Here is a 16058-nt window from a genome sequence, read left to right as displayed (position 1 = left end):
ACTTACATTCGTGATCTGATGCAAAAGAAGTGGGACACCCAGGTAGGTATAAATAAATTACATGCAATAAAACCCTATATCGGTTACACCTACTTGGGTTGTCAGTCCAGATTTGAATAGGTCATCATACGACGATGTCGTATTGGCCACACAAGATATACTCATGAGTACCCATTGAAAGGTGAGGATCCTCCGTTTTGTATCCCTTGTGATGAAAGAATCAAGGTCAAGCATGTCCTTCTTGACTGTGTTGAATATTCCATCACAAGGGATATCTATTTCAAATCACGAACTGTTAAGGATCTTTCTACTGATATAAGTTCTCATTTAATTATTCCATTTTTAAAGGAATTAGATTTGTAACATGATTTGTAAATAGATACATATTTTATTATTGGTAGTTTAGATTAGTAACTGTGATTGTTAGGGGGTTAAAGTACTGTAAATCTATTGTCCTCCTGAGAGGGTACGTAAGTCCCGAAACATTCAAAGGAAATTAAAATTTACAAGTTGTTTTAAATGTAGCATTTTTGTCATTTTAATTTTGGCTGAATTTGACTTCAATCGCCAGCGGTTGAGGGGATGATATAAATCCAGCTGGGGTCCATGCAGTTAGCAAAAGTACTGTAAGTCCCCATGGTCCCTAGTATTGTGAACTACTTTCAGTTGTTGGCGATCTCTAGCCACTTTTTATATTGTATTGTCCAAATAGTGCTCTTAGTTTTAACTTTCCACACTAGTTTTAGTTGTAACTGTGATATTCTAGTTGTTTTACTCTCCTTTTAAGACATGTTTTTATAATAAACACATATTACATTTCAATGACAATATGTTCTCGTCACGATATGGTTGAAATATTGCCGATGTGACGTTAAATATTAACTCACTCACTCACTTAAAGTATTCTACATTTTATTTTAAATTCTTATCCCACAACAAACCTGGTAACAAATTTCTGGAGAATCCGGTTCATGTCAATTATCTTTGCAAAGTACACCACATCACCTTCAGCCACGACATCAAGGACAATCAAAGTAACACTTCAACACCAGCAACTCTTCAGAATGAAAATGAAAATTGTGGCAGATATATACAAAATATATACATACCGAAGATACACAAATGTAAAGAATATAATGATAAATTGTGCACTGTCACAGTATGTTTGATGTTTTCAGCCATCTAATTGTTTCAAATATAAACAGAAAAGCAGACTGCGCAGTTTTCAGTAATCACCAAAGTGGCTTTCTTTAGTCTGGAAGCACGACCCTGAAACATTAGTGGGGATATTCATGAGAAGTAACGGTAGAATTTAGTTTGGAACTTTGGCTATATTTCATTTGATAAACATCGATGCCCGAAGTACAGTGGGGTGTGATGATGTGCCACAAGGCCTTTTTGCCCTTATTTGCTTAGCATTTCTTCTTGACTCCTTTCAGAAACGACTATTGCATACATATTACTATTTCTGGCTCATTATACACTGGCGGTAAAACAGTATATATTACGTAAGATGTTTACTGCTATGAACGTGCCAACAAATTGCATTCATATTATCATTATCATATACACATCCATAGACGAAAAGCAGAACTACACTGAGGAATCTCCACAACATAAAATTGACATGCTGGAAACATTTGTCAACAGCCGACTTCTCGAGGCCTGCAGGAAGGGGAACCTCAGCCGAGTGAGGCTCATCTTGTCCAAGGGTTTGGTCGACATCAACAGCAGAGACGAGAAGCACGGAAGGACACCCCTAATGGTGGCAGCCCATGGGGGGCATTGCGAAATATTTGACTTTCTTATGAGTAAAGGTGCTAATATGTCAGATGTGGATTATGACTGTAAGAACGTCCTGCACTGGGCATGCAAGGGCGGACATGTGGACATGGTGGAGCGTGTGCTTCCTCAATACGGTGTTGTTAAAGGTAAGGAAATACCCCCTCTTTTACATGCTGCATGGAGTGGATACAGCGACGTTCTGGAGTTTCTCGTGTGTACGGGAAGTAATGTTTCACAAGTTGATGTCAAAGGCAACAACGCCCTGCACTATGCCTCCTTATGCGGACATATGGCTGTGCTGAAGTATATAGTTTCACAAGCCAGTGTTGATGTTAACAGTAGAAATAAAGACGGACTGACCCCTTTGATGATGGCTGCATCAAGTGGAAACAGAGACGTTTTTGACTTCCTCGCAAGTATGGGAGCTAATGCGTCATACGTGGGTGACAATGGGCACAACATCCTTCATCTGGTCTCTTCATATGGACGTATGAAGATAGTGAAGTACATCCTGTCACACAGCCTGGTCGACGTTAACGCCAGAGACAAGTATGGGAAAACGGCAGCCATGATAGCAAAGCGCAAAAGAAAGCTTAACGTGTATAATCTTCTTGTTTCGCGGGGTTGTCCAGTGAAATAAGTAGTGTTGATGTCACGCACCTTGATATGTTGGCGGTACCCATTAGTAGAATGTGGCAATCTTCATTTATGACGTGTCGGTAACAGATATTGATGATCCTATATTATTGCCAAGAACAACTCCAAAACCGTTCAATATCTTTCAACAAAACAATTGTTGTATTAAAAGGACACAAAGACGTTTTTGAGTTCCTCGTGAGCATGGGAGCATGTCACGTGTGGATGATTGGGGCTACAACGCCCTGCACTTTGCCTGCGTAGGTTTAACGCGTGGCTGTTTAAGTATCTAGTTCAACAAGGTAGTGCTAATATTTACAGTAGAAATAAAGACGGACTGACCCCTTTGATGGTGCCTGCTTCATACGGACACAAAGACGTGTTTGACTTCCTCGTAAGTATGGGAGCTAATGTGTCACACGTGGATGATGATGGACACAGCATCCTTCATCTGGCCTCTTCAGGTGGATGTGTGGAGATGGTGAAGGACATCCTGTCACACAATCCGGTCGACATTAACGCCAGGGACAAGTATGGTAAAACGGCAGCCATGATAGCAAAGCATACCCAAAAAAAGATTACCGTCCACAATCTTCTTGTTTCGCAGGGTTGTCCAGTGAAATAAGTGTAGCTTGTGGGTTGATTGATGTCAAGCACCATGATATTTGGCGGTAACTAGTAGTAGAGTGTGACAATCTTCTTTTATGATAATCGGTAATACATTGATGTATTTCATAGACATTGATCATCTTATATTATTGTCAAGAACAACTCCAAAACGGTTCAATACCTTTCAAAACGTGGCACACATATCAAACAGACATTAAAGTGCTGCCTGTTGCTAGTGTATTGTCTTTTCTCCATAGAGTGAGTGAGTGCATTAATATTTAACGCAACATCGGCAATATTTCAGTCATATCGTGACGAGAACATATTTGACATTAAAATGGAATATGTGTATATTATAAACAGCTGTCATCAAAGGACAGTAAAGCAACTAGAGTATCACAGATATATATATGTAAAACTAGTAATTGAATCTAAAACATTTTAACTATAGGGGACAACACAATCTAAAAATGGGCTATAGATCGCTAACAACTGAAGGTAGATCACCATACTAGGGACCATGGGGGCTTACAGTACATTTGCTTCCTGCATGGGCCCTAGCTGGATTTATATCATCCCCTCAGCCATTAGCAATTAGCAATTAAGACATATCTAGCCATACATTAAAATTACAAATATTCTACGATTAAAAAACGGAAAGTTGAAATTTACTTTGAATGTTTTGGGACTTACGTACCCTCTCGGGAGGACAATAATTTTACAGTACTTTAACCCCCCTCGAGGATACAGCCACTAACAATCTATGTTACTAATTCAAACTTCCAATCATAAAATATTTAGCTATTTAGAAAGCTGTTAACAAATTTAATTCTTTTAAAAAAGCAATAATTAAATGAGGACTTATATTAGTAAAAAGATCCTTCATAGTTCGGGATTTGAAATAGATATCCCTTGTGATGGAGTACTCAACACAGTCAAGCAAGACATGCTTGACCGTGATTCGTTCATCACAAGGTATATAAAACGGAGGATCCTCACCTTTTAATAGGTACTCATGCGTATATCTAGTGTGGCCAATACGACATCGTCGCATAATGAGCTCTTCAAATCTGGACTGACAGCCCAAGTAAGTGTAACCGATATAGGGTTTTATTGCATGTAATTTATTGATACCTACTTGGGTGTCCCACTTCTTTTGCATCAGATCACGGATATAAGATCTTATAGCAGCTTTGTAATCAGAGTATGTGATCAGAAGTGGTGTCACAGATTTGTTGAGCCATTGTGTTCCCAGAAATGCCAACGTGGCTGGGTAACCAACAAAAGACGATGTCGCATTGGCCAGTAGCAAGTTCATTGTACAATTCAATAATTTCTAATAAAAGTGGATGTTTACAAGAAAGATTTTTAATAGCCTGAAGACACGAAAGAGAATCTGAAAAGATGATATATTGTATATATTTACGGTGTTTATTAATATATTTAAGAGCTGTTAAGATGGCGTTTGCTTCTGCTGTGAAAATTGAACTGTCATTGGGTAGTCTGGAAGATATTGTTTTGGACCCAATGACAGTGGCACAAGCAACCGCTCCTCCATCCTTGGATCCATCTGTATATAAGGATTTATAGGTATTATATTAATTGACTAAATTCTTGTTTATACTGTAAATCATTAGTTTCTGATTTTTTAAATGTGGTTAATGTTAAGTCAACTTCTGGCCTAACCAATTGCCAAGGAGGAGAAGAAAGAAGACGAGAAGGAGATATATTCTCCAGCTCAATGCCAGCAGCAGAAAGGAATGGTTTAATTTTGTGCCCAAGAGGCGGAACAAGAGAAGGCTTGTTGTTATACAAGACCTCATAAAGAGGATTGAAGACACAGGTAAATGCAGGATTAGATTCGTTTGAATATAGTTTGGTAATATATTGTAAAGATAATTTAATACGGCGTTGGGAAAGAGAAGGCTCATCTGCCTCAACATAGAGACTATCAACTGGAGAGGTTCTAAATGATCCAAGACAGAGTCTTAGACCTTGGTGGTGAACAGAATCAAGTAGTTTAAGGTTGCTTTTGCAGGCTCCACCATATACGATCGAACCATAATCGAGTTTAGATCGTACCAATGATCGGTATAAGTGAAGGAGCGTAGTTTGATCCCCTCCCCACTTTGAACTGGAGACAACCTTTAACAAATCGAGTGCCTTCAGGCATTTAGCTTTAAGGGATTTAATATGTGGCAGGAATGTTAAATGGGAATCGAAAATTAGGCCCAAGAATTTGGTCTCCTTTACAACTTTGATGGGGGTGCCATTTAAAGATAGTTCTGGGTCTGTATGCGGCTTATATTGTCTTCAAAAGTGTAGACAATTAGTTTTGGACTTGGAAAATTTAAAGCCGTTTTCAAGATACCATTTATTTATTTTATTTAAACACAACTGCAATTGCCGTTCAATAGTATGCATATTTTTACCACGACAAGAAATATTAAAATCATCCACAAAAAGTGATCCATCGATTGAATCGTTTAAAACCTTGGATAAACTGTTTATCTTGATACTAAATAAAGTGACAGACAAAATACTGCCTTGAGGGACACCCTGATCCTGATTGTAACAATCAGACAGGGTAGAACCCACGCGAACTTGAAATTGTCTGTCCGTTAAAAACTGTGATATAAAAAGAGGCAAACGGCCTCTCAATCCAAAATCGTGTAAATCTCTTAAAATACCATGTTTCCATGTGGTGTCGTATGCTTTTTCTAAATCGAAAAAGATCGACACTGCATGTTGTTTTTTAATAATGGCATTTTTAACAAAAGATTCTAAACGCACTAAATGATCGATAGTACTTCTGTTTTTACGGAAACCACATTGAATGTCTGTTATGAGGTTATTAGTTTCCAGGTACCACACAAGTCGATTATTTATCATGCGTTCCATGGTCTTGCAAACGCAGCTAGTTAATGAGATTGGTCGATAATTCGAAGGATCAGTATGATCACGTCCAGGTTTAGGGATGGGGACAATAATAGCATCGCGCCATTCTAAGCATGAATCCCGTAAGTGTTTCAGGAGCTGATAATGTATGTTATCAGCACCTGTAGCCGTATCATGAGCTTGATCAAGAGCAGTATGAAGCTCATGAATAGAAAACAGTTCATTGTAATCTTCCCCATTATCTGAAATGAAATTAATAGTTTTCTTCTCCTGTTGTTTTTTTATAATTTTGGAATTGAGGTAGATAGTTCGATGAGGAAGAGTGTTTGGCCAAAGTTTCTCCAAGTTTATTTGCAATATCAGATTTACTAGTTAATAATTCGTCTCCGTCTTTAAGATGCTTAATGCTAGATTTAGAACCCTTACCTTTTATTTTCTGGATCATATTCCATACCTTTGAGATCGGAGTTCGCGAATTTATTTTTGACACATAATTTCGCCAGGATTGACGTTTACTTTACTTGAAGGTACGCCGTGCCTCAGCATTTAAAATTTTAAATTTATTCAAATTATGGACCATAAGATGGCGACGGAAATAATTCTCAGCTTTCTTCCGTGCCTTCCTAGCCTGTTTGCACTCATTGTTGAACCATGGTTTTCGTATGTGTGAAATTGCAGAGGATTTGGGGATACACTCATCAGCAATGTTGATTAGTTCATCAGAGAAATCCTTTATAGGAGCAGGACTTTCTATAAAAAGTTCAGGTTTAAGTCTGCTAGAACACAGAGCTTCATACAAAGGCCAGTTAGCCTTTTTAAAGTTCCATCTTGAAGATGGGGTAATATCAGATGGGTTCACAGGTGATAGAATGGTAGGAAAATGGTCACTTCCACAGAGGTCATCGTGAACTGATCATTCAAAGTCATTCAGTAGGTTTGAATCCGTGATTGATAAATCAAGCGCCGAATAAGTTCCAGTGCCTGGATGTAAATATGTGTTGGAACCATCATTGTATATGCATAAATCATTATCTGAACAGAACTCTTCTAACAGTTTACCTTTAGCATTAGTAGTTGTACCACCCCAAAGTGGGTTGTGACCATTTAAGTCCCCCATAATAATACAGGGTTTTGGCAGTTGGTTATATAGAGTTTGAAGATCAGTCTTCTGAATGACTGAAGATGGTGAGATATACAAAGAGCATAATGTAAATGCAACGTGTAAAGTGAGTCGCACTGCAACTGCTTGAAGATTAGAAGTAAGTGTAATAGGGCTATGGATAACATTCTGTTTGACTAGGAGTGAAGAACCTCCAGTGGCCCTGTCACCCGGAGGTGAGAAAGAATGATAAGCATTGAAATAACGTAGGTCAAAAGGATCTGTCTGCTTTAAATAAGTCTCCAGCAAACAGAATGCTGACGGCATACAATCCTGGACTAATAACAGTAATTCATTATAATTATGCCTTAGTCCTCTGCAATTCCACTGTACAACATTATTGGAATAAACTATCTTTTCGGCGGATGTATTGGGGATCTACCCCGCACTGTTTTGGAGGGCGACAAGCTGTGTGCCCTATATTGGACGTTTTCGGACACGTCCATGTCCTCAAGTGATCCATATTTGTTGTAAAGTTTAATTTTATTTTCAGACCCTTTTGGGGCTCTGCCACTTTGGTTTTTTTTAATAATCAGGCTTAGGTTTAGTCTTGCCTTTAGCAATTTGATGGACAGTAGATAGCGATTGAGACTTTGTGGTTGACTGAGAGGATGCGTCAGGATCAGGAACTTGCTCTGATTGAGTTTGAGACATGCCAGAAAGTGGCTCCGCTGTTTGAGTCGATATTGCACTTGAAAAAATCTGAAGAGAATCGGTTTTTACCCAAGTCAAATTTGTTTGGCAGCTGGAAGATGATTTAGGTATGTTAGGAGTTGCCTCAGATGGTTTTCTGGTTTTTGAAGCATATGTCTCTTGTTGGTCGCATCTTTGTACAACTTGTTTCGCTTCGGCAAAACTAATATTCTGAGTAAATTTGATTCTGTTTATTTCCATCTGATGTCTCCAAATCGGATACTCTTTAGAGAAAGAGGGATGGTCTCCTGAACAATTGGTGCACTTTTGTCACAATCTTCTGTTGTGTGTGTTTTCTCACCACAGTGAGCACACACAACAGACAATGTGCAGGTATTGACACCATGACCATACTTCTGGCACTTGAAGCACCTCAGTGGATTTGGTATGTATGTATTCACTTTGATGTGACAGTAACCAGCCTTTATTGACTTTGGAGCAGTCGGAGTGGAGAAAGAGAACAGATACGTGTTGGTTAGATGGGTTTCATTATTTTTCCGGGTTGTGAAGCGTTTAACATATATAACACCTTGTTCTTTCATCTCGGAGACAATATCTATTTCCAGCATGCCAGTAAAAAGTCTATCCCGGTCTCTTACTATGCCCTTGCTGGTGTTAAGCGTTCGGTGGGCAGAGACTGATACAGGAATGCCGACAAATGAGTCAGTTGACAGGAGGTTGGTAGCCTGTGGTTTTCTATTACATTCAACTAGAAGTGCACCTGTCCGCAAACGTTTAATGTTTTTAACATCTCCTGCAATGCTTTGTATGCCTTTTGATACAGCAAAAGGGTTCAGCTTTAAAGGTGTTTTGTCAACGGTCTCAATCACAATGAGTGAGTGAGTGAGTGAGTTAATATTTAACGTCACATCGGCAATATTTCTGCCATATCGTGACGAGAACATTTGATATTGAAATGAAATATATGTATATTATAAAAACCTGCCGACGAAGGACAGTAAAAATACTAGATCACAGATATGAATATAAAACTAGCGAACAAAGATAAAATATTCCAATTAAAGAAGACAATACAATGTAAAAATGGGCTATAGATCGCCAACAACTGAAGGTAGATCACCATACTAGGAACCTCAATCACAATAAAACGTGGCCAGTAGTCAATGGATGTGGGCAGTCTTTGGGCGTTAACATCAGGATCAGTGTCAAGTGGACGTTTCTTTTTTGTAATGGGGGTTTCGTAAGCCATAGTTATTGTTGAATGGTTCATCATCCGAGCTCCCCACCCTCCACGGAGTATCACAAGGACAATGCTAAAAACAGGCGGGTTTCCAGCCTGCAGCACCAAGGATACCCGGATGATATACGCAAGCAGAATAATACAAAAGTAAATATTCCACCTGATTGGCCCATGAGCCACCGCCTTCTGGGCATACGACTCTAGGCAAAAACACATATGAAATTGTGTAGTTGAAATTCTAAAGCTCTAAAAATTCGCCAAGACTTAAAAATAGAAGTTACAATATTCAAAATTTTGTGCAACATTACATAATGTGTGCTCAGGGCATGGCGTGACCAGCCGATTGGTTGAACCGGGCCCATTCAACCACCCGTCTAGGTGAAGTAAGCGCCGAAGTGGTGTGTTGGGCAAAGGACCACTGTTCCTGGAACCAGTGCCCTCAACCACCAGAATCCCGTCCTCCACAGGGTCACAACCCACGGCAAACAGGTTGGTGGACCAAATATGCCCCCGGGTCCACAACGGGGGTTTGAAGGGCGCTTAGCGTGACCCAGCACCCACCACGAGGAGGTGGCCCTTCATGGGTGCCCTCATCTTTGAGATGGTGAATGCTAGACTTAGAGCCCTTACCCTTGATTTTCTGGATCATATTCCACACCTTGGATATAGGTGTGCTCGAATTAATTTTTGATATATAGTTTCGCCAAGATAGGCGTTTACTTTGCTTGAAAGTATGTCGTGCTTTGGCGTTTAAAATTTTATATTTGTCCAAATTGTGGACCATAGGATGGCAACGGAAATAGTGCTCAGCTTTCTTCCCTGCCTTCCTAGCCTGTTTGCAATCATTGGTAAACCATGGTTTTCGTACATGAGAAATTGCAGAGGACTTTGGAATTCACTCGTCAGCTATATTATTTTATGGCATCAGGAATATCATTAAAAAGTTCAGGCCTAAGTTTGTCAGCACAGATAGTTTCATATAAAGGCCAGTTAGCCTTCTTAAAGTTCCATCTTGATGATGGAGGAACATCAGATGGATTCACGGGTGTTAGGATTGTTGGGAAATGGTCACTTCCACAGAGGTCGTCGTGGACTGACCATTCAAACTCACTCAGTAGGCTGGAGTCAGTAATAGACAAATCAAGAGCTGAATATGTTCCTGTTCCAGGATGAAGATACGTAGTTGAACCGTCATTATAAATGCATAAATCGTTGTTTGAAATAAAATCCTCCAGTAATTTACCTTTGGTGTTTGTATTAGAGCCACCCCAGAGCGGGTTATGGCCATTTAAATCACCCATGATTAAACAGGGTTTAGGTAGTTGATCATACAGAGCTTGCAGATCAGTTAGTTGGACAGCCGATGAAGGTGGAATATATAAAGAGCATAAAGTAAAAGCAACCTGTAATGTAAGTCGAACTGCAACGACTTGAAGATTTGTTTTAGGTTGAACACTGCTATGGATGACATTGCTCCTCACCAGGATTGATGATCCACCAGAAGCTCTATCACCCGGAGGAGAAAAACAGTGATATGCACTGAACTGACGAAAGTCAAAGTTATCTGTTTGTTTCAGATACGTTTCTTGGATACAGAATGCTGACGGTTTAAAATCTTGATTTAATAGCTGTAAATCGTTTAAATTATTCCATTGGATTATAGGTGAAGACATTACTTTTTCGGCGGATGAACAGGAGATCTACCCCTTACCTTCCTTGAGGGTGACAGCTATGTGTCCTACCATGACTATGGTCGGACACATCCATGTCCTCGAGAGATCCGAACTTGTTAAAAAGTTGGACCTGGTTTTTCGACCCCTTCTAGGCTCTGTTACTATGATTCTGTATGTTCTCATTGTTTGCTTTGGATTTAGTTTTCACAGTTAAGTTCACATTTGTGTCTGATGGTTGCTTCTGGGAAGCAGATGTATTTTTCGCTGAAGATGCCTTTGACTGAATGGTTTGCGAAGGCGTGGTTTGAGCACTGGAAGTTACCTTTGGTGGTCTCACTTGAATTTCAGCAGATATCAAAGTAGGAGCAGAAGTCCTAGCCCATGTATAATCGGTTTGACAACCTACTGAAGCACATGAAACATGTGTAGATTTCGAGGCCTGAATAGAAGCAGAAACGGTTTTAGCATATGTCGGGCCTGATTGTTCTTGTGCAAGAACAATCTGTTTTGCTTCTGAGAATGATATGTTTCGCTCATGCTTTATTCGCGAGATCTTTGACTGCAGCTTCCAGGAAGGACATTCTTTGGAAGATGAGGGATGGCAACCAGAGCAGTTGACACAAACAGGAGTTTTATCACAAACATAGCTGTCCTCGCATGTTCCAGCACGTCGTTGGCATGCAGCTGGATTGTGGCATGATTTGGACCCATGGCCATACTTCTGGCAGGTATAACACCTTAATGGATTGGGGATATAAGTATCCACCCTAAGGTTACAATATCCAGCTTTCAATGATTGTGGGTGAACTGGCAGACAAAACGTGAAGAGATAGGTGTTCGTTTTGAAGGTTTCATTATTCCTTTTAGCCGTAAATCGTTTCACTTGAGTTACTCCTTGAGAGTGCAACTCAGTCACGATATCAATTTCGTCCATGTCTGAAAGGCAACGTCCAATGTCACGGACGATGCCTTTGCTGTTGTTCAATGTCCTGTGAGGGGACACCTCCACAGGAACATTAGCTAGTGATTTGGTTTTTAACAGAATTTGTGATTGGACTTGTTTCCTGCATTCAATTAGCAAGGAACCAGATCGTAACCGTTTGATTTCCTTCACCTCTCCGGCTAAACCTTCTATGCCCTTTGCAACTTTATAGTGAGTGAGTGAGTGAGTTAATATTTAACGTCACATCGGCAATATTTCAGCCATATAGTGACGAGAAATGTTTTATATAAATCAGCTTTATAGAACCACCATCAGGGGCACACATAACAATAAAACGAGGCCAATTTTCAGTGTTGGTGATAGTTGTTTGAGCTTCATCCTCTGAAGACAACGAGGCACCCATGAAGGGCCACCTCCTCGTGGTGGGTGCTGGGTCACGCTAAGCGCCCTTCAACCCCCCGTTGTGGACCCGGGGGCATATTTGGTCCACCAACCTGTTGGCCGTGGGTTGCGCCCCTGTGTCGGTGGAGGACGGGAGGCTGGTGGTTGAGGGCACTGGGTCCAGGAACAGTGTTCCTTTGCCAAACACACCACTTCGCCCCTTACTTCACCTAGACGGGTGGTTGAATGGGCCCGGTTCAACCAATCGGCTGGTCACGCCATGCCCTGCGCATGGAAACATTCATTTTGAAATTGTGCAATTTCAACATTATTCTGATTGATTAAAATGAATGTCATTAATAAAATGTTCAAATGAAACTTGCCTAGAGTCCTATGCCAGAAGGCGGTGGCTCATGGGCTAATCTGGCAATAAAGACCTCTGAATTCTGTGTTTCTCCAGAAAGGTGTTAAGGGCCAACCAGTCTGACATTTATTCTGTTAGATTCGACAGCTATTCAAGTATTTATTTGCTGGAGTATAACATCCCTGTAACCCTGGTGGAACATGCTGGTTTCCGCTGTACCACCGTCCTTGTTGACACTCCATGGTGGGTGGGGAGCAGGGATGTTGAACACTTTTCCTACATTATGGCTTTTTCTCTTCCATCTGGTTCATCTAAACATAAACGTAGATATGTAGAATCTACATCGTCGGATGAAGGATCTTCTGACACTGTCGAATCGTGGCCGAGGTTTATTGTCATATCCTCTGTAGACGATACGCCGCTACAACTTAACCCCTTTGCAATCTCCAAGGGCATTCATGGTGTCTGTGGGGAAGTGAAGGACGTTACACGGCTTCGAAATGGCTCACTGTTAGTGGAATGTACCCGTAAGCAACAATCTGTCAATTTGTTGAAACTCAAACACTTTGTGAATAGACCCGTTGTTGTGTCAGTGCACAGAACGTTGAATTCTTGCAGAGGTATAGTCAGAGACAGGGCCCGTTGCCTTTCTGATATGAACGAGGATGACATCGTCAATGAATCAAAAAACCAGGGCGTAACCGCAGTAAAGCGTTTTTCGAAAAAGAAGGATGATGGCACAATTGTCCAGTTGAATACGTACTTGTTTACGTTCTCACTTTCCGCACTACCAAAAAGTATAAAAGCTGGGTACTTTAACATCGGAGTTGAGGTGTATGTTCCAACTCCGCTCCGATGTTTCAAATGCCAAAAGTTTGGTCATGGGGCCAGGTTCTGCCATAACACCACTGTACGTTCCCGTTGTGGTGGTGCACATGAACTCTCTGAGTGCACTAATAGCATCAAGTGTGCTAACTGCAGCGGAGAACACTTGGCCTCATCAAAATCATGCCCCTTCTACGAACGCGAGACTAACATCAAACGGATAAAGCATACTAACAATATTTCTAATGCTGAAGCTAAAAAGCAGGTAACTGTTTCAACCAAATCAACCATTTCATATTCCAGTGCAGTTTCTTCCCATGTCATTACTTTCAGACCTCCCATGACATCAACATCGTGTCAAACATCAATATCCTGGGTAAATGAACAGTTAACAATAGATGAGGCAATTCAGACCTCTCAAATGTGCATCGCTAGTGTTTCGACATCGGCATCCCAGTCGGAGACTGTCACATCACTGCCTTCAGCAGATCCTGCGTCCGAACCAGAATGTGCCATAAATTCATCACAGCCAAATAAATCATCAAAAAATGAGAAAAAGGAAAAGAAAAAATCGAGAGGAAGGACTAGGGCCCTCCAACATTTGGAGGTGCCTCCCTCTCAGTCGTCCCCTGTAAAGGTTCAAAATCAATTTGAACCTTTGGAGATGGAGGTCAATCCCTCTTTCCCGGTCCCTGGGAGTAGACCTCACTCCAATCCACGTTCTCCAATTGATCCTCCATGATTGGCTCAAATAACAGTGCAGTGGAATTGTAAGGACTAAGAACTAATTTTAATGATTTACAACTACTAATACAAGATTTCACACCATCAGCATTTTGTTTACAGGAGACGTACCTAAAAAACACAGATCAATTTGATATGAAGTATACTTCATATAACTTCTTTTCTCCCCCGGGACTCCGAGCTACTGGAGGCTCTTCAATTTTGGTGCGACAGGGTGTTATACATAGCCCTGTTCCCCTAAATACAACACTTCAGGCTGTTGCCGTCAGGTTGACTTTACACATTGCCTTTACATTATGCTCCCTTTATGTGCCGCCATCTTCCACTCTTCACCAAACTGATCTTCAGGCTCTTTATGACCAGCTCCCCAAACCGTGTATCATTATGGGTGACTTGAACGGTCATAATCCTCTTTGGGGTAGTTCTGATACAAACAGACATGGGACAGTACTAGAAGATTTTATTTCAAACAACGATCTGTGTATATTTAATGATAATTCGAAGACATACCTACATCCTGGCACAGGCACATATTCTTCTCTTGATTTATCACTCACTCACACAGATCTGTTGAATGAATTTGAATGGTCAGTCCAGAACGACCTGTGTGGCAGCGACCATTTTCCAACCATTCTTAAAACAATAACTCCTGCTGATGTTGCTCCATCATCAAGATGGAACTTCAACAAAGCAAACTGGCCTTTGTTTGAATTACTCTGTATTGACAAACTAAATCCTGCTCGTTTTATTGATGCTCTTGATTCTGTGCAATTATTCTCTGATGAACTACGCAAAATAGCTGATGAGTGTATTCCTAGGTCCTCTACAAATCCACATATACGTAAAGCATGGTTTGATAATGACTGCAAACAGGCTAGAAAGGCACGGAAAAAAGCTGAACACTATTTCCGTCGCCACCCAATGGTGCATAATTTAGATAAATTTAAAATTTTAAACGCTAGAGCACGTCGAACATTTAAGCAAAATAAGCGCCAGTCTTGGCAAAATTACGTTTCGAAACTAAATTCACAGACGCCGATGTCCAAGGTATGGAACATGATCCAGAGAATTAAAGGTAAGGGTACCAAATCAAGCATTAATCATCTCAAAACTGGGGACGAATTGTTAACAGATAAATCTGACATCGCAAATAAACTGGGTGAAACACTTGCAAAGCATTCTTCCTCGTCAAACTATGTTCCTAAATTTCAAAAATACAAACAATTGCAAGAAAAGAAGCAAATCAATTTTCATTCAGATAATGGGGAAGACTATGATAAAATCTTTTCTATCCACGAGCTTCATACTGCTCTTGACCAAGCTCACAATACTGCAACAGGAGCTGATAACATTCATTATCAACTCTTGAAACACTTACCTGAATCCTGTTTAGAAACACTATTAAATATTTTTGATGACATTTGGACATCTCGTCAATTTCCTTCATCTTGGCGTGATGCCATTGTTGTACCCATACCTAAACCTGGACGTGATCATACAGATCCCTCAAATTATAGGCCCATTTCCTTGACTAGTTGCGTTTGCAAAACCATGGAGCGCATGGTCAATAACAGATTAACTTGGTACTTAGAGTCCAATAATTTAATCACAAATATCCAATGTGGTTTTCGTAAAAATCGCAGTACCATTGACCATTTAGTTCGATTGGAGTCATTCGTTAAGAATGCCATTCTTAACAAGCAGCATGCAGTGTCAATATTTTTTCGATTTAGAGAAAGCCTATGACACGACATGGAAGCATGGCATTTTACAAGATTTACATGATTTGGTTTACGAGGCCGTTTGCCTCAGTTTATATCCGAGTTTTTAACTGATAGGCAATTTCAAGTCCGCGTGGGTGTCTACCCTGTCTGACCATTATAAGCAGGATCAGGGTGTCCCACAAGGTAGTATTTTGTCTGTCACATTGTTTAGTGTTAAGATGAACAATTCATCCAAGGTCTTAAGTGATTCAATCGAAGGGTCACTTTTTGTGGATGATTTTAATATTTCTTGTCGCAGTAAAAGTATGCATACTATTGAACGGCAACTGCAGTTGTGTTTAAACAAAATAGATAAATGGTGTCTTGAAAACGGCTTTAAATTTTCTAAATCCAAAACTAATTGTATCCATTTTTGTAGAAAAT

General features: G+C 40.3%; 2 protein-coding genes across 2 annotated transcripts in view; both read left to right on the top strand.

The window, feature by feature from the left end:
• Positions 1–1513: 1513 nt before the first annotated feature.
• Positions 1514–2425, top strand: LOC124253857 (ankyrin repeat domain-containing protein 50-like). The gene has a single exon (XM_046687706.1). It carries the CDS (start codon positions 1514–1516, stop codon positions 2423–2425), a length of 912 nt encoding a protein of 303 aa, XP_046543662.1.
• A 396-nt stretch (positions 2426–2821) lies between these two features.
• LOC124253856 (ankyrin repeat domain-containing protein 50-like) overlaps positions 2822–16058 on the top strand; it is a 32267-nt gene continuing 19030 nt past the window's right edge. The window contains exon 1 of the mRNA XM_046687705.1: positions 2822–2957. Within this exon, the coding sequence (XP_046543661.1) occupies positions 2822–2957 (136 nt within the window). The remainder of the gene's footprint in view (positions 2958–16058) is intronic.

Source organism: Haliotis rubra, unplaced genomic scaffold (assembly GCF_003918875.1).
Source record: "Haliotis rubra isolate DU_JTF1 unplaced genomic scaffold, ASM391887v1 Scf556, whole genome shotgun sequence".
Classification (NCBI taxonomy): domain Eukaryota; kingdom Metazoa; phylum Mollusca; class Gastropoda; order Lepetellida; family Haliotidae; genus Haliotis; species Haliotis rubra.
The sequence above is the reverse complement of the archived record's forward strand: the minus strand, read 5'-3'. Positions and strand labels throughout refer to the sequence as shown.

What these genes read in the sequence shown, in the direction of transcription:
- LOC124253857 (XM_046687706.1), top strand. Translation starts at nt 1,514, where the DNA reads ATGTTTACTGCTATGAACGTGCCAACAAATTGCATTCATATTATCATT.